Source organism: Tympanuchus pallidicinctus, unplaced genomic scaffold (assembly GCF_026119805.1).
Source record: "Tympanuchus pallidicinctus isolate F22 unplaced genomic scaffold, pur_lepc_1.0 scaffold11, whole genome shotgun sequence".
NCBI lineage: Eukaryota > Metazoa > Chordata > Aves > Galliformes > Phasianidae > Tympanuchus > Tympanuchus pallidicinctus.
Genome location: NW_026294627.1, coordinates 19,751,972 through 19,774,206, shown reverse-complemented (window position 1 = coordinate 19,774,206; position 22,235 = coordinate 19,751,972). Strand labels below are relative to the sequence as shown.

General features: G+C 41.9%; 2 protein-coding genes across 7 annotated transcripts in view; one reads left to right on the top strand and one right to left on the bottom strand.

Annotated features, from left to right (window-relative positions):
* The window catches only part of STARD13 (StAR related lipid transfer domain containing 13), a 297,110-nt gene extending 294,355 nt beyond the window's left edge, over positions 1–2,755 (top strand). For all 6 annotated transcript variants that reach the window (XM_052671001.1, XM_052671003.1, XM_052671002.1 and 3 more), the window contains one exon: positions 41–2,755. In XM_052671001.1, coding sequence (XP_052526961.1) covers positions 41–158 — 118 coding nt within the window. In that variant the 3' untranslated portion in view covers positions 159–2,755. The remainder of the gene's footprint in view (positions 1–40) is intronic.
* Positions 2,756–11,552: 8,797 nt separating this feature from the next.
* The window catches only part of KL (klotho), a 47,339-nt gene continuing 36,656 nt past the window's right edge, over positions 11,553–22,235 (bottom strand). The window contains exons 3-5 of the mRNA XM_052671008.1: positions 21,218–21,486; positions 17,293–18,409; positions 11,553–13,765 (exon numbers count right to left, since the gene is read on the bottom strand). Of these exons, the coding sequence (XP_052526968.1) occupies positions 13,428–13,765; positions 17,293–18,409; positions 21,218–21,486 (1,724 nt within the window). The 3' untranslated portion in view covers positions 11,553–13,427. The remainder of the gene's footprint in view (positions 13,766–17,292; positions 18,410–21,217; positions 21,487–22,235) is intronic.

Below are 22,235 nucleotides of genomic sequence, written 5' to 3'. Positions count from 1 at the left end.
TTGGGCTTCTCAGTAGCTACATCTTTTTTTGTTTCTGCAGAGGACATTCCCCAGAGTGGTATAACAAAGGCTTTGGACATCTGTGTGCTGCAGAAGTTGCCAGGATCAGAAACTCATTTCAGCCTCTGATTGCTGAAGGACCAGAAACAAAAATCTGAGGAAGTGTTTGTGGAAATGTGTACGTGTAAATCAGGGTATGGCAGAGAACAGGAAGACAGAAAGCAGAGATCTTTTTTAGGTTACAGAAGTCTGACCAGACCCAGGTCTGTACAAAGGTGAATTTTATAGGATAGTTCTTTTATTCTGGAGACTTTGCCTCCCACGTCCCTTCTGCATTAATTTTAATTGCTGAAGTAAAATTTTCTTCAAAGACCTTTTATCTTTATTGTTTTAAAATCATACTATTGCCATGACTTGTGTGTTACATAACTGGTATTTAAGGGCTTCTAAGAAGCATATTTTAATTGTAAATAAATTATGTACAGTATGTATATATTTATATTATATCTATCTATATATATGTATATGTATAAATTAATTATTTTGTATATAACTCAGTGCTTTCTAGAAGTCACTTGCATCAGTTGGACCTTAAATGAATCCGTCACTTGTTTCTTAGTGTGTCACTGCTACATAAGCTGTGTTTGCTGTTATCACAGGGCTACCAAGCATAACCCGTGTGATAACAGAAGCGCCTGTTCTCGGGTTTGTTTTGTGTTTGTGTGCTACGAGAAGGTACCTAGAAATAGATGTAGAAGAATTAAGAGAATTAAGGAAGAGGGAAGTGGCTGTAGGTTAAAAAATAATGAGCGTATCCATTTTGACAGATACAGTGCATGGAGTGTAACAGAGACATTTTGAAGGCCATTTATATTCAGCTACAGAAAGTTTTGACTGTCAGTACAAGGAGATGTTGGAAACTTAGCTATTGCCTTAATGGCCTGTCTGTCACTAGAGAACCTCACTATGTCAGTGTTCAGTGTAACTGCTCATTCTTAGCAAGTACAAGATAACACTTTGTGTACTGAGGTATCTGAAGTCAGACTGGTGAGTTAATAAGCTGTAAATCTTTTGTTTAGCATTTCATCTAGGCTGCGAGGAAGTATTTCTGTGTTGTTCTTTCCTTCATCCATAGAGGTAGCTCATTATTAAGAAGCTCCAAAGTAGATTTTCTACATCCAATGGACACAAAGATGTACGGATGAACACCATGCCTTTTAGTACTCTTCCTATAAAAATAACTAAACTTTTTGAAGCTTTTAAACACATCTCAGAGATGTAAAAGATTAAATGCAGACTATGCTTGGGAAGACTGCTTTTATAGTAACAGCAAGCAATTTTGTATTATATTGCACTGATCTGCATGGTCCTGCCTCTGTAGGCATTGGTGGGAGCAGGATCAGCCCCTGACTATGAGGAATAGGAGCCATGTATGCCTATTATATCGTTTCATTTTCAGGGACCTATTATTTGCTAATGGATGAATGCTTTAAAAGTCCTAATAATTATTTGTTGATGTTACCATTGAGGCAGGGTTCTCTTCTGTTTTTAACTAACCTAAGACCAAAAATGATATTACATCTATGATTCAGTCAGAATGTACAAGCCTGTTAACATTGTTCATTAATCGCATTTGTTCACCTTGTATTTATTTATTGCTGCATAAACCAGTTGAGACATTCATAGCCAGTGTTTTTACTATCCCTTGTCAGCTGCTGCTCTCTTTGTCTCACCCATGTTCTGTTGAGCTTATTGGACCTCGGTTGCCTATGAGCTCAAATGTTGAGTTTGTTGCCAATGTTCACAGAATCATAGGATGGTTTGGGTTGGTTTAAGATCATGTAGTTCCAACCCCCCTGCTGTATGCAGGGACACCTTTCTGTAGACCAGGTTGCCCAAAGCCCCATCCTGCCTGGCCTTGAATGCTTGCGGGGAGGGGGGCACCCATAATCTTGCTGGGCAACCTGTTCCAGTGTCTCACCACCCTCACCATAAATAATTTCTTCCTAATATCAAGTTGCAACAATTGTTGCAGCATGCAAATATTGGGAGTTTTCAAGTATTAAGAGATAAGTGAGAGCATGTGTACCCTATGTGCTCGCCATGACGTCCTTGTTCTCCCAGGCAGGCATGGAAACCACCCACTACCCACATCCAGCCTTTCCCCTGCTGCCATTGGTTGGGACTGCAATCCCAAGGAGCAGCACCTCCTCCCACCAATGCCTGTAGCCATGGCAGCAGATTTCATACCAGCTGTTTTCCAAAACAGGAGCAATTAAAGTGCTTCTGCTACATTAGTTTGCATAAATGGATACAATTGTGCTGCAGATTCTCTGACACTGGGAACGGCAATTGTCTGACACTAAATTCTGAAAGAATTGTAGGGAAAACCTGGACAGTGGTTTTATCCTATCTGAGAACTCATCACTCTGCTGGAAGGGGCCCTGTGCCACTGCCACCATTAATAAGGTGAGTTTGTCTTCCTACCATTGCAGAAGCTGTCCTATGCTCCCAGCATCTCTAAGCCATGTATCAATGAAATACATTTTTGTTAAAAGGCACATTATGCCATCTCTACCATTCAGCTACCACAGTACTATTGTTACGTTGCCATTGAGAATACATTATGACGATTATGTTTTGAAATGTTATATTCATATCAATACCTCATATTTTTACCTCATCTGTTGGTATCAGTCATTTAGTTGTAAATAAATCATTGCAGAATTGAATAAATTTGCATACATTAAAGAAAGACTTTGTTCGATGTGTTCATTTCATCAGATGGCTCAGGACAAAATATGTAGCCATTGCTTTCTTTACTACAACCTGCTGTGCACTCAGCTTTTCTGATACAGGACCTCAATAACTACTTCGAGCTCAAAATGATATTGTTGTCTACCATGTTTTTTCTGTATCATAAGCATACCAGAACTTCATGACAAAGATGAAAGATAAGAGGATAAGATATGGGAAAAGTATTTTCCAAAGAAGCCAAAAAGTTGGAAGGCTGACTTGAGAAAGGTGAACTCAGGTCTCCAACGTACTTATGCCCCTGATTCCAATGAATCATGAATTCAGCCATGTTTCTGCACCTACATACTCTGCAATAAGTTGTGTGATCTGTGAGAGTGTCATTGCAGATAGGATGCTGAATGTTGGGTCCACATTCTCAGATGCTGGCTGTCTCAAATCCACCATTGCCAAAGAGAAAAATGGTGCAACAGCGGGATAGTGATTCCTGAGGTTTGTCCTACACATATCTACAGGTAGAATTTACTTCCCTCTGGATGGGCCTCTATCTCTCCAACTGTATTTAATTATCAGAAGGAATCTCAGCAAACTGGATGCTGAATTGGAGTCAGCTATGAGAGATCATCTAGGAGGGAATAAATCTTTATGTCCCACCATTTACAGAAAGCTAAGTATTACAATTTGTACTAAAAGAAAGCACTTTTCTCCAATTCTCTGCCATAGTAAAGGTGAGCAGCTGTGTATGTTTATTTTTTCTTGCAAAAAATTTACATGTGATGTGATGTGTTCTCAATTCCTTTCTTACCTCCACTCACCAGTAGTGATGTCAGAACATTATAACTCGTATGACACAGATTCTTCAGCTCCTGGTATGTGCAGACTTTATGATGTTGAATTCTTGGGCAGCATCCTCCTTGTAACTTCTTGCAGAAGTCACAACCAACGCATCCTTCTGTCTAATGAACTTGCTTTGCAGAATTAGTGTCAGCCTTGGATGATCTTGGCATGCCTAAGAGATGTTGTTCTTTGGATACTTGTTAGATGAGAGCACAGGCTGGACATACTGAAATGGCTGTAGGATGAAAATGTTGAAACACCTGCGCAAAAGACTGCTGCAGCCTGCAAATCAAGTAGGAGAGGATGAAAAATGATAGTCAATAGTAACACAGCAGAGGCAGGCAGTGATGTTGCAAGCAGCACTTGTAGAACATGGTCCATTCACTTTTTGGGGATTTAGCTTGGCCATGTTGTGCTGTCCTTATGAGATGTGCAATAGCCACAGCTGTACACTGGCTTTATTGAGATGAGTGCTTGGCCAGGCTGATCATGTTGCAACCTCACCATGGTGTGCCTGGACCAGGGCATGGGGTTTCAAATCCCATGTTCAGAGCAGGCTGTGTGCTTGGACTAAAACGTGCAAATTTAAATTATAAGGCATCTAGTTCCTATGCCCTCAGCATCATGATTGCCCAAAAATGTAACGGATGCCAAAAAAATCCACACATGTCATGCAACACACAGCAACTGTAGGCTGTAGGCTATAGATCTGAGCAATGTCTGGGTCAACAAATAAATGACAGGGAAAATGCCAATAGGCTGACCTTGTGGAAGTTCTCACACACTTCTCTGATACCCTCCCTAATCCATAAAACTACCCAGACACCAGAAATGTTACTATGCCTCTAATGAAGGCTAGCACCTTTTTGCATAAAATGTAACCTACAGGAGCATTGAGTAATCATGGCCAAGCAGTCAATGATCACAGCCCCACACCGGGGAGGGCACTGCCATCCTGCCAGGGCTTGTATCTGCAAGTGTCCATGCACCACAGCAGATTAAATGAGAAAGCTTTGAGCAAAGACTTGAGCCACGGCATGCAGTTCATTGGCACCAATTTGCAAGGAGACAGAATAGGGTCAACGTCGTGACTGTACTTTACCAGAAAATGTGTTATTCTGGGGCAGTATCTTCTTCTCCAGAAGAAAACCACTCTGCTTGGAAAGAGCAGCTGCATGGAACTTCACTGACATGCCAGCAAAAGGATTGCAGTTTATTTCTTAATCAAAATACTCAATTCTGCAAAAGGGCATTAGGGAAGCTCAACCTAAAACTACAGACTCTGCTCTTTCTTCCTCACCAGCTTGAAACAGCTCAGAGACAGACACATGGCTGAAACACAGAGCCAGCACTTGCTACAGCAAAGATTTGCAACAATTTGCAATGTATGGGTGCAATTGAGCCTCATGGCCATCTGTCCATTCCCAGACTGCCTGACATGTTCTGAAGGTTCACTGGAACAACTCTTTCTCCTTGAGAGGCCACCTATTGAGTTATACTATTTGTTTCCTTTTTTTTTTTTCTTTTTTTTCTTTTTTTTTTTTAATTAAATTAATGTGGGAACTGCAGACTCCCACCCAGACAGCAGTAATTCTATCAACAGCATCTGCTGGTTGGCAGCACCCTGTATGTGGGACAGAGGTGAGCTGGGTACCTGTGGGCAGCCTGAACCCAAACACCCTGAGCGGCAGCCCAGCCAGCTCCAACACTCCTCCACACCCCACCAGCTCCAACTGAACCTAGTGTTCATAGCAGTAGAAGGTCCACAGAGCAGGAGTCCCATAGAGTAGCTGTTCTGACTTGACTTTCTTTTCCCCACACTCCTTCAGTTTTGAGATCTGCCAGGAGGGAGCTGCTTTACCCACCCCAGCACCCGTCTGCATCCAGCAATATTGACTGTCACCAACCAACATGAATGAGAAGCCCACCACCCCTGTGAGTGCAGGTCATATTGGCTTCATGGCTGCCCCACTGTCCTACTCAGTGCTGACCTAGAGAGAAATTGACATTTTTTAGCTCTTTAGTTCTGCTTCCCCGAAGAGTCACCTCCCTGCTGAAATGACAAGACAAAATGGCTTTAAGTTGCACCAGCGGAAGTTCAGCTTGGATATTAGGAAAAACTCATCCAAAAGAGTGGTGAGACAGTGGATCAGGCTGCCCAGGAAGGTGGTGGAGTCATTGTCCCTGGAGGTGTTCAAGAAGTTTGTAGACTTGGCATTGAGGGACACAGTTTAGTGAGTAATATTGGTTGTAGGTGAACAATTGGACAACATAATCTTAGAGGTCTATTCCAGCCTTGACGATTCGATGATTCTACGATTCTTTCCTCCAAGATGTGTTCATGACATTCTCACAGCACTGTTGGTAATGCCCATGCATAAATCACACCATCAACTCCATCTCGGGGTGAAGGGATGGAGAAAGAGCCATTTCAGAGTCAGCATTTGGTCATCCAACATCTCTGCTTCTCCCAGGGCTCCTGAACTAGCTCCAGGCTGGACACTGCCCCTTCAGCCATCAACTCACCCCATCATGAGCAAGCCACCACATCCATGTTATTTGCAGACTCTCTCCAAACACCAGACCATACCCCATCTTCAAGTATCACCATGAGTGGGGTTTACTCCCTGGTCACACTGTCTCACAAACTTTTCATCGTGTTGAGCTGCTGGTCTCAGCCTGAGGGATTGCTTCTTGCTGCACTGTTCTCTTGACATTTATGATCCAAGAATATTAGAATGGTTTGTGTTGGAAGGGACCTTTAAGATCATCTAGTTCCAACCCCCCTGCTAGAGGCAGAACACCTCCCACAAGACAAGACAAGACTACTCAAAGCCCCATCTGTCCTGGCCTTGAATGTCTCCAAGGTGGGAGCATCCAAAACCTCTCTAGGTATTTGGAGAGCTGCTGGAACACTTGGAGCATCAGCATCTTTCCTAGACTTAGGAATGCAGACTTCAACCTCATCAGTGAATTGCCTGACAGGTTGACCTGGGATAAAGTCCTGGAGGGAAGAGGGGTCCAAGAAAGTAGGTCAGTATTCAAGGACCATCTTTTTCAGGCAAAAGAAGTAGTGCATCCTAAGAAAGAGGAAAGCAGGCAAGAATGCCAGGAGGCCTCCATAGATCAACAAGGAGTTCCTGGACATAGTTTGATGTGAAAAGGAAGTCCATAGGGAATGAAAGCAGAAACGGGTGACCTGGAAGAACTACAAATAAGTTGTCCAAGCCAAGAATCAGGTTTGGAGGGCTATATCTAATTATATCTAGCCAGATACATAAAGGGAACAAGAAAAAATTCTGTAATCTATCAGTGATAAAGGGAAGGCTAGGGAAGATGTGGGCCCTTTCCAGAAGGAAACTGGAGACCTATTCATAAGAGATACAGAGACAGGTGATGTACTCAATGAGTTCTTTGCCTTCATTGGTAAGGGCTCTAGCCACATGACCCAAAGTTGCAGAAAGCAAAGGTAAGAACTGGGAGATGGAATTTCTGCCTGATGTAAGTGAAGATCAGGTTTGTGACCATCTAAAGAACCTGGAGGCAGATAAGTCCATGGAACCCAATGAGATCTATCCACAGGTTCTGCGGGAACTGGTAGATGGAGTTGCCAATCCTCTATAAATCATATTTCAAGTATTATGGTAGTCTGGTGAAGTTCCTACTGTCTGGAAAAGGGGAAACATAAGGCCCATTATCAAGAAGGGAAAGGAATAAGATCCAGGGAACCACAGGCCAGTCAGCCTCACCTCCGTGCCTGGCAAAATAGTGGAGCAGATCCTCCTGAAGATCCTACTAATGCACATGGAAAATAAAGATGAGGTGATTGGTGGTAACCAACATGACTTCACCACGAGCAAGTCATGCCTGACAAATCTGGTGGCCTTTAATAATAGAGTTACAGCATCAGTGGATAAAGTAAGAGCAACTGATGTCATCTACCTGGACTTGTGCAAACCATTTGACACTATCTCTCATGACGTCCTGGTCGCCCAATTGGAAAAAAACAGAATTGATGGATGGACCACATGCTGGATAAGGAATTGGCTGGATGGGCATACTCAGAGAGTGTACTCTTCATCCTGGAGAAAAGAAGGCTCTGGGGAAACCTTACAGTGGCCTTCCAATACCTGAAGGGGGCCTACAGGAAAGCTGGGGAAGGACTTTTTAGAAGGGCTTGCAGTGACAGGACATGGGAAAATGGCTTTAAACTGGAAGAGGGTAGTTTTAGACTAGATATTAGGAAGAAGTTCTTTACTGTTAGGATGGTGAGACACTGGAACAGATTGCCCAGCGAGGCTGTGGATGACCCCTCTCTGGATGCTTTGAAGGCCAGCCTGGATGGGGCTTTGAGCAACTTGGTCTAGAGGGAGGTGTCCCTGCCTATAGCAGGGGAGTTGGAACTAGATGATCTTAAGTCTCTTCCAACCCAAACCATTCTATGATTCTATGATTCTATAATTCTATTATCTATCTCACCACTGACATCCCCAGGACAGCAATGGAACAATCTGTGGCTATTATCACTACAACTGAAAATAACTGCTACAAATAATGAAAAATTAAATGGGTGTCACTAGGCTAAGCCAAAATGTTACATTATGACTTACTTGGCTTCACCAGGTTTCTTGCCTTGGGCAACTTTTTTTCAGCAATCACTTGTATTTATCAGAGAAGATACACATTTATTGCATTTGGATTTTTTTTGAATAATTGAGTAATTTAATCTTTTAAGTGCCTCTGAGATCATTTGCTGTAATTAAAGAAGAAGATGAATGACTGCAGAGTAAGAGCACTGGAAGACTTTAAATATGAATGTGCCCTCCACTGCATCTCCTGTGCATTTATATAATGATTATTCTGAATTAATACGACCACAAAGACAAAAGAATAAAACAGAAAGAGCTTTGTCATGCTATTTTTCCTTCCTGCCCAACAATAACATGTCACCAGCTAGAGCAATGTACACGTGAGCACCAGGCACGTGCTGTGCAGTGCCAGGCCCCACAGCCACCAAGTCTGAGACACAAGGAGAGCCAGTATCAGCTCACACATCCTGCAGCATTGTGGCTGATAAACAAGTTACAAATGTACATAAAATCCACAGACTTCCATTAGGGGTGGACTTAGAGGTCCTTAGAGGCCCTGCGATACTCTCCAGCATGTGCTATTGCTTCTGCCAGCCTACAAAACTTTCTCACCTCATAAAACTTTACAGTGCAGGCAGTTTATAATGCTGCACCTCTTGAACTAAAAACACTTGGCCAATTCACAAGTCCCTCCAGCATGAGGGAAAAAACAGATTTCCATAGACAGGTGTGCAGCCCTGCACAAGGTTCAGTGCAGGGTCTGTAAGGCAGAAGAACCAGAGCACAGCCAGCTGTTTGCTCAGACCCTGTTAAGCTAGCACCACACTACTGCGTGCTGTGGGCACTGGAGGTGCTCAGCCCAAGTTAAGTGCCCTGTGGCACTCAAGGCTCCACAGACATTGTCCTCCTAGAAATCAGGGCAAGGAATTCACACATTTTCTTGTGCCTTTGGCTTTTCTGCCCTGCTTCATTAATGTTTTCCCTGGCTTCTCTCTGCTCCCCTGGTCCTTTTGCCACGCCTGCCCAAACACACACAGCACCACGATGTACTAGCCAGCAAAATGTCAGCACCCACAAGCATCTTGGCTGCAGGCTCCTGGTATTGCAACTTTCTGGTTTCTTAATGAATTTGTTTTTCTTAGAACTGTTGGACAAAGTGGTGTTTTTGCTCAACTCACAATACAGAACAAAAGCCCCTGATACACCAGATTCTGCCACTCTGTCACCTTATTATTCCTTCTTTTTTCAGACTCTATAAAGAGTGGGCTGAGCCAGCCAGCACCACCCTCAGCCTTGTAGTTGTTGGCAAAGGGCGTTTCAGCAACCCGAGAGCAACGTATGAGAGAGGGGACAAACTTTCTCCTTTCATTTCCTCACCTCTGCTTTGCAGCCTTCCATAAGGAAGGGAGGAACAAGTCTGGTCTTTTTCAGCTGAAGCTGAAGCACCTAGAAATGGCTATTTTACCCTTAGGAAGGATGGAAGTTTTTTTCCTGTGAGATTTTTTCAAACCGAATGAATTTCTAAATGACTCAGAAATAAATAGATACAACACAGTTAGAAAAGCAATGTGTTTGTTTAAACATTTTCTCACTTGCAAGGCTGCTATCCCATTCATTAGCTTTTTTTCCTTTCTGCTCTTACTGCCTTTCACTGTGACATTTGCTTTGCTAAAGCTGCCTGCTTTGTGCCGCAGCCCTGCTGACAAATTCCTTCAAGGCTCAGAGCAGGGCTGCTAAAACATAAGAGCCATAAAGTTTACAGCAGCGTTACTAGAGAATAAGCTATCACAACAAACAGCTTAGAATCATGGAATCACCAAGGTTGGAAAAGACCTCCAAGATCATCCAGTCCAACCATCCACCTACCACCAATATTTCCCCACAAAACCATGTCTCTAAATACAAAATGTAAATGGTTCTTGAACACCTCCAGGGTTTTGGTGGTGTTCCACCACCTCCCTGGGCAGCCCATTCCAGCACCCGACTACTCCTTTGGAGAAGAAATTTTTCCTAACATCTAACCTCAAAACTTCCCATAGGATTATAGAATCATAGAATATCCTAAGTTATAAGGGACCCACAAGGGTCATTGAGTCTAACTTCTACTAGCAAGGTTACTTCCACAGCTTTTTCACTAGTTAAAGTCACTATAAAAATAAATAAAGAACCCAAACCCTTCTGATGCCTCAGTCAGAGCTCTGCTGGAAAAGCCTCTGCTTAGGTGCAGGCCCCAGCATTCTCCCTCAAAAGTCAGGTCTATTCATGCAGCACTGGAAAAACAAACAGCAGCACAAACGGCTTGTGGAGCTACCACTAGAGCTCCTTGAAAGGAACTCTGCACCTCAGACAGCAGACTGGAAAACTGGACAGATTAAAAATTAAGAGCAGATTGCCATTTGTTATCTACAGTTATCTTTATTTCATTTCTAAGATTGTTATAAAAACAATATAAAATTCATTCTTGCAATTAGTGAAGATCCCTCTGGTGCTCACACTGCACAGTCTTGAGAAAGAAAACAGAAGCGTTGCACTCAAGTCACAAAAAAATATTTTGAATAAAAGTGTATATATATTATTTTATAACGTTTAATTTGGAGCATTGAGCAACAACATTTCAGTCCAGAAAATCCCATGGCTGCAGCTGGATCACAGGAGGTGCTGGCTGGAGCTATCTGCATGAGCACACCGCTGCTCTCCTTCCTTGGCCAGGGGCTGATCTTTGCCTCCAGGGTTTTTGTGCAGAGAGTGTTTTTAAGATTGACAAGAAGCATGCACTGGCCCCTGATAACCAACAGTCATAAAATCATAGAATCGTTTGAGTTGGAAGGGATTCTTTAAGGTCACCTGGTCCAACTCCCCTGCAATGAACAGGGACACCTACAGGTCCACCAGGGCACTCAGAGCCACGTGCCATGCCGCAGGCAGGCTGCCAAGGTCAGAGCTTCAGCAGTCGCCAGGGCCCACTTAGCAGTGACATCTAAACCCTCTCCTGAAGGGCAAAGCACCAAAGACTGTGTTATTTCTACGTGCCATGGCACCATTACAGGATGTGATCACAAGGCTTTGCAGTAGCAAAAGCCACTTTATCTACAAATTAACTATCCAGCTGGTGCCATCTGCCTGTCGGTGGTTACATATCAGCCAGACTGCGGTGTCTCCTTGCTAGGACTGCTGGCTTCACCCCTCACACTGTGACCGGCCTGTCCACTAGCACACCAACACGACGTGCAGGATGGAAAGCTGTCAGCTTAGTGCCAGCACAGTCCAGGCACTCAGTGCCCACCAGCTCCACACTGTCCTGGGTTTGCCTTTCCAGGTCTGCTGAACCTCTGGAGCATAGGGAGGACATGGAAGCTCAGCTGACCAAAAAGATCAGGCCTGGTTTCATTTTATTTTACCAACAACGAAATCATTAAAACATACACAAATACAGTGTCACATGTGACCTGGCTACATTTTAAATAAAAGTCACTTTTTAGCATGGATTGAGACAGTACCTGACACAATGGAGTAAATGCATTTGCTGTGATTCACTGCCATGACATGGAGAAAGCCATTTTGCATTTCATACATTTAGGCTAAGGCATTTCTTTGTAATTTCCTCACTGCACCAGGCAGCAACACATAAATACAGCAGCTTAAAATTTGCTCTTCTTCAGCAAGTGCTATCATGCTATAAATAATTTTTATGTACATTTTTAATAGTTCTTGACTTACTTGGAATTTTTCACCTTAATATCAAATATATTTTCACCTTGATATCAAAATCTAGATTAGTGTAAAGAGAGACCATTTTAATACTGGAGGATATATTAATAATTGTGATAAAATACTCTTTTCTATTTCTGCAGATTACTTAAGAAAAACAAATACTTTTCAGTCACAAATGAAAATAGTATTTCATACATAAGTTTTAATTTACAGCACAGAATCACAGATTCATAAAATATTCGGATTGTAAGGAACCAAAGGAGGTCATTTAGTCATCTGTTAGCTGTCGAGGAGATAAACATCACATTTAATACAGCATAATCAGCTTAGTAGATAAATAATTCTTAATTAACACAGAGCACATTTCCTTTAAAATATTCTTTCCAGTGACTGACATTATTCACATAGCAATAAAAACACAATTACAGCTGAAGGCTGTGCAGGCCCAGAGTTAGAAGTGGAGAAAAATGGCCATACTGCTTTCTACCACGAACATTCCTAATGCAGTAATTCACAAATCAGGCAAAATAACACCAAGTTTTCCTCCATCTCTATTTCTACTAATAAATGATGCCGCTAATATTTTGCTAATTTCAGCCCAGTCATAATTTGGGAAGGAAATGCTATCAGGGCCAGATCCCATTGCTCAAAAGAAAGCGTCCCACAGAACCAGAAGAGCCTCATGGAAAATGGATGACTCATTTCAGCAGCAGCGTCTCCAAGATCTCAGACCGTGGCAAAAGCAGCAATAAAGTGCTGGATTATTACAGCAAAAGGTTGGGATCTAAATTCTCCATGCTTAACACAACTTATGTGCAGAGAAAGGTCCTCTCTTCTCAACTCTTCCCGTCAGATTGCACAATGCCTGCCACCCCAGGACAAATCCCTGCTGCCTTTCCCTCTGAGAAAGACACAGGTCCTTGAAAGAAGATTCCTGAACAGATCCTCAAATCCTGTGCAGTCATCAGTGTTGATTTGTGCTCAGAAGCACAGCAGCAGTGAGTTTGTGTGAACCATGAATCCCAGCAACCAGAGTTGCTGTTTGTGCAGTTCTCAGTCTCCGCTCACCCACGTGCCCTGCTCCAGGGAGGTGTTTGCTTTGATCACCTAACATCAGCATTAGAGCCTACTTTGGAAGTATAAATCATCTTGTTTCTCCATCTTTTCTTGGATAATTTTGGCATTCAGGCTCTTCCACCACTCAGTGGTGGTGCTCAAAACAGACCTATCAAACTCAATAAGGGAAAAATCACAGAGGGCAAAGCATCTGCTCAGCCAAAGGTCCCAAGGAAGGTTGTGGTATAGCTCCTACCACAGGAATTAAAGACTGGTCCCAAACCATATGTATTAAACCACAGAGAGTGGCTTCTGGAAGCCATATGCTAGCAATATTTGCTCGCTGTCAGTGTCCTGCAGCAGTAAGCAGTGTGCATGCCTTCCTAGTGCTGAAGTCACCACCCCACTGTGAACTCCCATTTCAGATCTCCCACGGGGATGTGAGAAAAAGGGCCTTGGGTGATGGATGCAGGGGCAGCTCTATTTATACCGCCTTTCTGCTCTTCTGGAGTAGTACATAATGCAGAATACAGTAACAATAAAAGCAACAAATATGAAAGAGATGAAGGCAAATAATGATTTTCTGGTTCGGAAAAAGTGGCATTCAGGACACACAGCAGTCTCCTCCGGGCACAGCACCTCAGCAGTGTCGGGAGCAGGAAAACCATTATTGTCAATTATTTCTCTGTAGTGCTTCATAGAAGGCTTTGCTTCATATTGATTTGCAACATAACTGTACAGACCATATTTAGGAGCGGTCTTGTCATTAAAAGAATAGACGAAATATCCTTGGAGATTAACATTATCCAAAGCGTGAGCTGCAAAATAAACAAATAAATGTCACTTTGGCATTCAAGTGCAATATCATATACCAGTACATAGTGCAGGAACAGTAGGCTGTGAAACCCAGATCTGGCCCCTCTCTTCTTACAAATAAGGTAAGGCACATGTATATCCATGCAGTATTTGTCATAAAAAATGTTTCTCAGTCATTGCCAGACAATGTGATCTGACTATCCTGTAAATTATTTCCTTGCACTTGGTAAACACAGCTGTGAGCACAGGACTCTGTTTAATGATCAGCGTGAAGCCTACTGTGAAAAGATGGGTCAGCGGAAAAGAAAGCAAGAAAGCAGGTTTTGGTGTCCCTGCACTGGGGCTTCTGCAGCCTGTTCCCCTGGTTCCCAAGAGGAAGGCCAAGGAAGGAGGATACCAGGCTGCCTTTCTCACTGCCAGTGGGATGGTGCCATCAGGGAAAGGTACACTGATGCTGCCCAGACCCCCAATCAGCCTGGCCTCAAACACTTCCACAGATGGGGCATCCACAGCTTCTCCAAAAGTAGTTTTCTCTGCAGCCACATGCAAGTCACCAAGCACTTCTAATCCAATTCTCACATGCAAAATGAGATATTTACCTACCCTTTAAGAGAGCTGTTATGCAGGATAATTAGTTTGTGTTTGTAAAACTGCATGTGGATTTAGTGCTGTCACATAAATGGTTATTGCTGCTCTTTATTTTCACTTGGCAAAGATGAACATAAACACTCCACAAAAAAAAAAAAAAAAAAAAAAAAAAAAGCAGTCTCAGCTCAAATGGTTCTGTACTGTACCCTGGAAGTGTTAATCTGCATAAACTTATTGGCTCCTTTGGAATGGTGCAGGAGAGCAATGTGCCAGCGCTGCCACATAATCACAGAATCACAAGGTTGGAAACGTCCTGCAAGATCATCTAGTCCAACCACCCTCCCATTCCTATCAGTGCCACAAGCTACTAAACCATCTCTCGTAGCTCCATGCAGCCCCAGAGACCAGTTGGAAGAAGGCAGAAAAGAAAACTCAGGGTGAGACCACACATGTACTTAGTGCAGTGTGACCCCGAGGTAAAGACAAAAGATTTTTTGTTCCAGTCAGAGCAGAACATCTTGCAGAAGAAAAATGTAAGTCCTGGAGAAACCTGAGTCAGTCAGGGGGGCAAAGTTAAAAGTTTGTTAGGTGGGTAAGGAGAAGATGGACAAAAGCACAGTAACAGTGCGTCGGAAGAACAGAGAGTGAAAAAGCTCTTTGGAAGACAGAGCACTGGGTAATTGTGACTGGTTAGCAGGGATATGTTTGCCCATGACAAAGAAGGCATAAAGCCTGGAAAATATGTCTTACACATAAGTATTATGCTATTAGTGGGAAAATATATGGCTATTTCCAGGCTGTTTAGAAGAGGTAGGGAGTAGTTGAGTGATGCTGTATGAGTGACAAAGTTCTGTGAACAATGGGAGTATGTGCAGACTAATGGGAACTGAGAGAAAAGCCTATATTCACATACTTAGCGACATCCCAAAAGCTGGTATAGCCTAAAGTGTTAGGAAGGAGACAAAGCAAACAAACCTAACAGATTGAAACCATGAATCCAAATACATCTAAGACATGTTTTTAACTGCAGATGCAGAAAACATGCATCCAGTACTTCAAAATGTTGCCAAAGGAACTCTTGGGCACTTAGTATGGATGTTGACTAATTCCTAAAGGAAGTGTAAATTACAGCCATCACTTAATTCAGTGGACAGGATGATGGAACTGCCAGCCATCCTTGAATACCTACTAAAATAATGGGATAGATTATATAAGGCTTGATATATATGAATTACTGGAGATATATATGATTAATGCCAATCAGCTCAGCTCTATGAAAAATAAATCTTGTCAAACTAATTTGACATCTTAACTTGACATCACTTTTATGAGATCAGTAGATCAATACAAGTAATGTTTGATGCAGTGTTCTTACAACTTCATAAGATAACTGACTTGGTATTATATGGCATTTGGATTGAGAAAATGAAATGTTATGAGGTCAAGGTGGGCCCATAATAAGCAGATTTCAGCTGGACTCAAATAGAGCAGGTAAGTTTAGAAATGTAATTGCAGAGAGTTAATTGCCCCAGTAGATACATGTACCAGCAGGTGGTCATGAAAAAATGGCTTTTACAACTAAGATATTTAATCATCTTTTAGTGGCCTGAAATAAAACTATTTCTCACAAAGTTTACAAAGAACACAAACATTAGAAACATCACTAGTGTAGCAAGTTTTCCACCAGTAGGTTAGAGGTACTTGAGCATGAATAAAAACAAGGGTGGCATAGAGGTAGACCACATTTCAGTACAAACAGTTCCATCCTGAGGGGAGGGAACCTTTAATGAGTAGATAACAGCAGATAGCAAGAGACTGCATGTGACCAACCTGCTGCCAAAAGGGCTAATGGGCCAATGGGACTTTGAAAAGAGGAGTAAAACTGTAAAAGGTAACATTATACACACTTCATCTACAGGTGTGTCTGCAGTAGGAACAGTGTGTCCAGACCTGGAATTTACATATCTCAAGAAGAATGCTGGCAAACAGAAATAAGTTTAATAATTGAAAGATTCTAAATCATGTTTTATCTAAGGGACACAAAGAGCTTTGTTGGAAGTATTTGTCAGAGAGTTAAATGAGAGGTAGCTTGCAGAACCATAGAATCGTTAGAGCTGAAAGGGACCTTCAGAGTCCAACTCCCAGTTGGACAGTGAACAGGGACATCTACAGTTTGATCTGGCTTATTTTCTGCTTGTGACAGCCAATACATGGAAATGCATTACAAAACTGTTGAAAGCTGAAGACAAAGAAATTAAGACTAGAAATAAGTTTTTTAATAGTTATATATATGAAAACAGTGGGTAACTTGACACTGAAACAGCTTATATTGAAGTGTATGAGATTCTCCATTAAAAATTAACTCATCCAGGTCTTGAGTTTTTCTAAAAAATCTCTTCGTTGTTTGACAGGATGACTCAAAATGCCTCCATTTTACCTTATAATTTATGAATCTCTGAGACAGAGAGAACAACTGGCTTGAATTCTGAATAGCAGGATACAGTTTAGGAAGCAGCATATGTGGTAGAGAGGTGAAGTATTATGAAAAGCCAAGATAACTGCTGGATTAGATACAGAGACAGCTGAGGAACAGAACTCACATCCAGCTCTGAAGCACATCAGTGAAGAGAGAAGCAACGAAGAAATAGAATGGTTGAATTGCAACAGGAAGAAAATAGGACTACACACACATGAAGCTACTCACATAACGTCTAGTTAAAGCTCTTGTACCCACCAAAAAGTTCTTCTGCATGGTTATGCAGAATGCAGGCAAGTAACACCAGACAGTTGTAAAAAAGAGGAAAAACTAAGCTGTAATAATTTACGCAGTATTCTAAGCAAAGCTTAATTATTATTATTTTTTAATTAAAACATCCTCTTTCACAAAGTATACTCACTGAAAGTGGTATTTGTGACATATGAACAACATATGATTCCTTACCTTTTAAAGCTTCATTGATGTAATTCTGAATGTAATACACTCTGAGCCTATCGTGCACCATATTCTGGTCATCATCAATTCCATTAGCCATAACATAAACTGGGACATTGCCATACTTTGATTTAACCCATCTGAGCACTTTACGCAGTCCCCAGGGCACTACTGCAGCTCTGCTGGGGGAGTGCAGCCATGTGATGTCATTGATCATCTGAACTTCAAGGTAGTGGTCATATTTCAGTGCATCTTCTTTCTCCCAGCCCACAAGGGTAGTTGTGTAGTGGCTTAAGGCAAAGAAATCAAATGAGCCCTGAATTAATTTCTTTTCATCTTCTGAGAAAGAAGGCAAGTGGAAATTATACAGGTCAATGCTGTTTCTCTGGTGAAGCCATGCCCTCATCACGTCTGGGTAGTCACCACTGCCAAAGATGGGCTCTGCAAGCCAGCCAATGTCAAACTCTAAAATTCTGTCAGCAACTTCTTGGTCATTCTTGGAAAAGGGACAAGCTGGTTCTACCCAGTCAGCTTGCAGAGCTATAGATATTTTACCCTTCTGAGATCTTCTGAATTCTTTGTCATAAAGACGCCATGCTTTCGCATGGGCTTTCAACAGATTGTGTCCTGCAGTGTATGTCAAGTTTTTCACAGATGGTTCATTCATTGTGATCCAAAATTTTACATAGTCCCCAAGACTTGCAAAACAGAATTTTGCATACTCAACAAAAGCCTGAACAGTTTCTGAGTTTTCCCAAGCTCCATATTTGGCAAGAGAAGGTGGAAGCTCTTGATTCTCAGCCATAGGTTGCCATAAAGCAACAACAGGAGTTATATTAACTCTGAGAAGTTCACTAGAAAAACACTGATAATACTGTACAAGTGTGTGGTTGATTAGAGAAAGATTGCCTAAAGGAAGGACTGAAGACCACTTCAGTGAAAAATGGAAGTGAGTGACATGCATTTCCTGCAGAAGAGAGATCTGGAATCTGATGGCAGCGAAATCAACACAGTGATGCTTGCGTTTGGAGGTGAAAACTCCATCCACTTTAATTAATTTCTTCGTCTGGTGAACATCCCACACATAAACATTAGGATCAAGAAACTGGGCAGGAGTTGTGTCTACCTAGGTAGAATCAGAAAGACAGCAGATTCAAGGTGTTTGTTCTAGATATGTGGGAACATCATTTCCATCAAGCACAACTCACTGACAGAACTATGCAAGACAAACAGTACATTTAGCACTTCACAGATCTCTGATATATTAGCATCTCTGGCTCATATGAAAGAATTAATCCTCTGCTAACATGTGATGTCAGAACAGTACCAAATTTACATATCTTTTTCAACTATTTGCCATACAAGCTTATAGTTACTGTGCTTATACCATCTCCAGATTGCTGCGTTACTCACAGAAATGAGGGAATGCTCAGGGCTAAAGCATTAAAACAGCAGCAGATCTCCAGAGAAGCAGATTTGTAGCAAAGACTGTAGGCCTTTTAAATATGTTTAAGCTACACTGCAGGTTCTGGCTGTTGTAAATTACCCACTGGCATCTCTTTCAAGACCACTCCTTGAACACAGTAAAAGAAATAATGAATGCAACATCATTTCTGTGTCCATTTTTTTCATGACTATAATGCAAGATGCATAAAGTTCTGCACTTGATTTTTAGTACAAATTCAGTTGACAAGCAAATTTTTCTCTCTTGCTAAAGAAGTCCCTTTTAATTTAATTACGCAGAACTCAATTCCAAGTTATTTCAGCGAGGTGTCAATTTATGATGGATTTTTTTTTTAGACTTCTGAGTATCACGGAATCACAGAATCATACAATGGCCTGGGTTGAAAAGGACCACAATGATCATCTCGTTTCAACCCCTGCTATGTGCAGGGTCACCAACCAGCAGACCAGGCTGCCCAGAGCCACATCCAGCCTGGCCTTGAATGCCTCCAGGGATGGGGCATCCACAGCCTCCTTGGGCAACCTGTTCCTGTGCATCACCACCCTCTGTGTGAAAAACTTCCTCCTGATACCTAACCTAAGCCTCCCCTGTCTCAGTTTAAAACCATTCCCCTTTGTCCTATCATTATCCACTATATGTCACCCCACAATAAACAGTTTTCCCGTAAGTCTTAAGGCTTCAGATGTCAGATGTGCCTGTTATGACGTGCCAAACACAGTAAGACATGAGCTCCTCCAAGTCCTGCAGAATTATAATTTCTCATTTAAGTGAGCATCACAAACATGACAAGGAGTGGAGAAGGGGAAAATGAATTCCGTAAATTACTGCACGAAGTAAAACCCTTTTTTATATTCTAGCATAAAACAAAGATCCAAACTTAAAGGTGCTGTTCCTGTATATCTGTTTATTTGTCCCTCTTTCTCCTTCGGGCACAAGATTCCCCTGAGTTAAGATTTCCTTGTCCTGCCCTCTGTTTGAAAAGCAGGTGTCAGCCTACAACCAGTGTTCAACTCATAGCTGAGGCTCTGCAGACCGCATAAAGAGCTGCTGAAAATCAGCTGCTATTTTCTCCGGAGAGGTCAGTACAGTGCTTATAGAAGAAAGTAATAAAAAACAGCGTGTCTGCGGGAAATTGCTTTTCTGGAGAATTGTCCCTTGTAGATTACTAAAGCATGCATTTCCACTAATACTCTGGGAATGCTGTCAAAAGAGTTTTTTCCAATGTGATGCATCTACAAATCACGCTACCTAAGCCTTACAGCACAAACTGTTTGGACAGCATTTTGAAATGAAAATATTCAGCTTTGAAGGTTTAGGGGATAGGGGGGATTTTTACCTGTCTTAAGCTGAGTGACTCCGTAACTTCACAGCAGTTATCGATCCCAAAGGCAGCAATTTCATTTCCAGGTCCCTAATCTATCTATGAGCTGGGAGGATAATGACAGTTGAATTTTCTTGGAAATCAATGTATCAGATAAGGAGGGTGCCGTATTTTTTAGAAGAACAAAGTTTGATCTTAGTTTGGAGTAAGAAAAAACAAACAAGCCCCCTTAACACCAGCCTGAAGAAATATTCTGTCTTTGTGGAAAATCTAAATCAAAAATTCTGTTCTTGGATCCAGTTTCGGAGCTGAGTTTAACTGCACATCCTCACTGTGGTGGGAGGAGCCCTGTAAGCCAAAGCAGTGTCTGAGAATTACAGAGCCAAACAGTTAGAGACTGTAACTAAGCTACAGTTTTTACACATTATGAAGTCTTAACATTTGAAAGGTTCTCTTGAAATATCACATTTAGCAGAAATAAAAACAGTGCGAGCTATGAACTGGATCCTCGTTCACTCTATGTGTTATCCAGGGGCACTGAAGCTTCAGTCAGACACAGTCCTATTCTAATGGGCAAGGAAGGAATACAGAAATTTTATCTAAATCCAAATAATTCACCTTTTTTTTACACAGAAGTCTTCTAACAGAAGTGCAAAAATGTATACACATGAGATGTAGAAACACACCATTTTAAACGCTGGGAGTTTTCAGGAAATTTTCTTAAACATGCATAACCACAGCAGGCAAATACATTGTCATTGACTTGAAAAAGCAGTAACACCCTCAGTCTCATAAATTAGGACCTTAAGAAATATGCTTTAGCACATCTAAGCAACTTCCATTAAACAGAATTAGAACTGATTTCAGTAACACATAACACATCCAGGTAAGAGGAGTCTCAGACCCTTTCTTTTCTCATGTTTTTCTAGGCAATTCTTTTCTAGACTGCAAGCCAGAATAGATCTCCCTGGTCACACAAAGATTAGTGAAGGGTAAAAGGCACAGCATTTGCCATAAAAGTCTTATAACCATTTCCTCACAGTGCTGTGGTAATATATGCTAGCAAAGACCTCATTCAGTAAGTTCACCAACATGATCTTGTCCAGTGGTTTGGCTGGAGAACCAACTGGCTGCACCATCAGACTTACCTGAATGTAGTTGTCAACAATCCCCCAGGCAAAGCCACAGGGAAAGACCCCTGCTATGGGCTGGTTTTCAGGCAAAGGAGGGAAGCCATTTTTTTCTATCAGCTTTTGATAGAACAAGACAGAAGATTTTGGTATCAGCTTTTTGTCGTGGCTTTGGAAGTCAACATAAAACAATCCGCGCCGAATGCTGTATCCCCTGTGCCATTCAAAGCCATCCAGGAGGGACCAGACTGTGTATCCAAACACATTAACTCCATCGTACCGGATGGCTGAGGAAAGAACAAAACCCAAACTCATTGCAGTGCTCTTTTTTTTCTGAGTAGATTATGCTGTATCAGCAAAGTAAGCAGTTTTTACGTGTAAGAAAAATGCAATAGGTCAGATAAGTATCTCAGGGCCTGCTTCAAAGCCCTTTTAAGAACGATACTTCTGCTGCACTCAGGATGCTCTGGGACATTCTCACAGGGCATGGGCACACTGTGTAGGGCAGCAGAACTACCTGGCTTGACTTTAAAGAAGCCAGATTTTAAAAAATGAAGTAGTGCAGCAGCGGTTCAAGCAGTGATGCTGACTAAGTGTGCCAATGCTTGGCCTTGGAGCAGGGCATGCTGTGCCTGAACAGCGTGCAGCCTCTGACACAGCTCTGCTAAGCATGTGCTGCAGTTCACTTGGAGCCAAAGTGTCACCAGTGTCGCATTGCCTGGTCCCCAAACCCAGACAGACTCATTTTTCCCATTCCTCTCTACTACTAATATAGACGAAGAAAACCTGGACAACACTTCTGGGCGAAGACAGACTTTGTTAATTTTATCCCTTTATATCTTTTATGGCATAGAGTTTTCCAGCTTAAATATTCAAAGATTTCTAAAAATATAAATTCTAGGTCATCTGTTTGGCTTTTGTGAATCTCCACACACTTTCTAGGTTAAAATAAGAGTCTACTGTCAACTTTTAGAATTGCCACTGTTATAGCTTTGAGATTTCAAGCGATACTCACATTTAGTTGAATTAAACACTA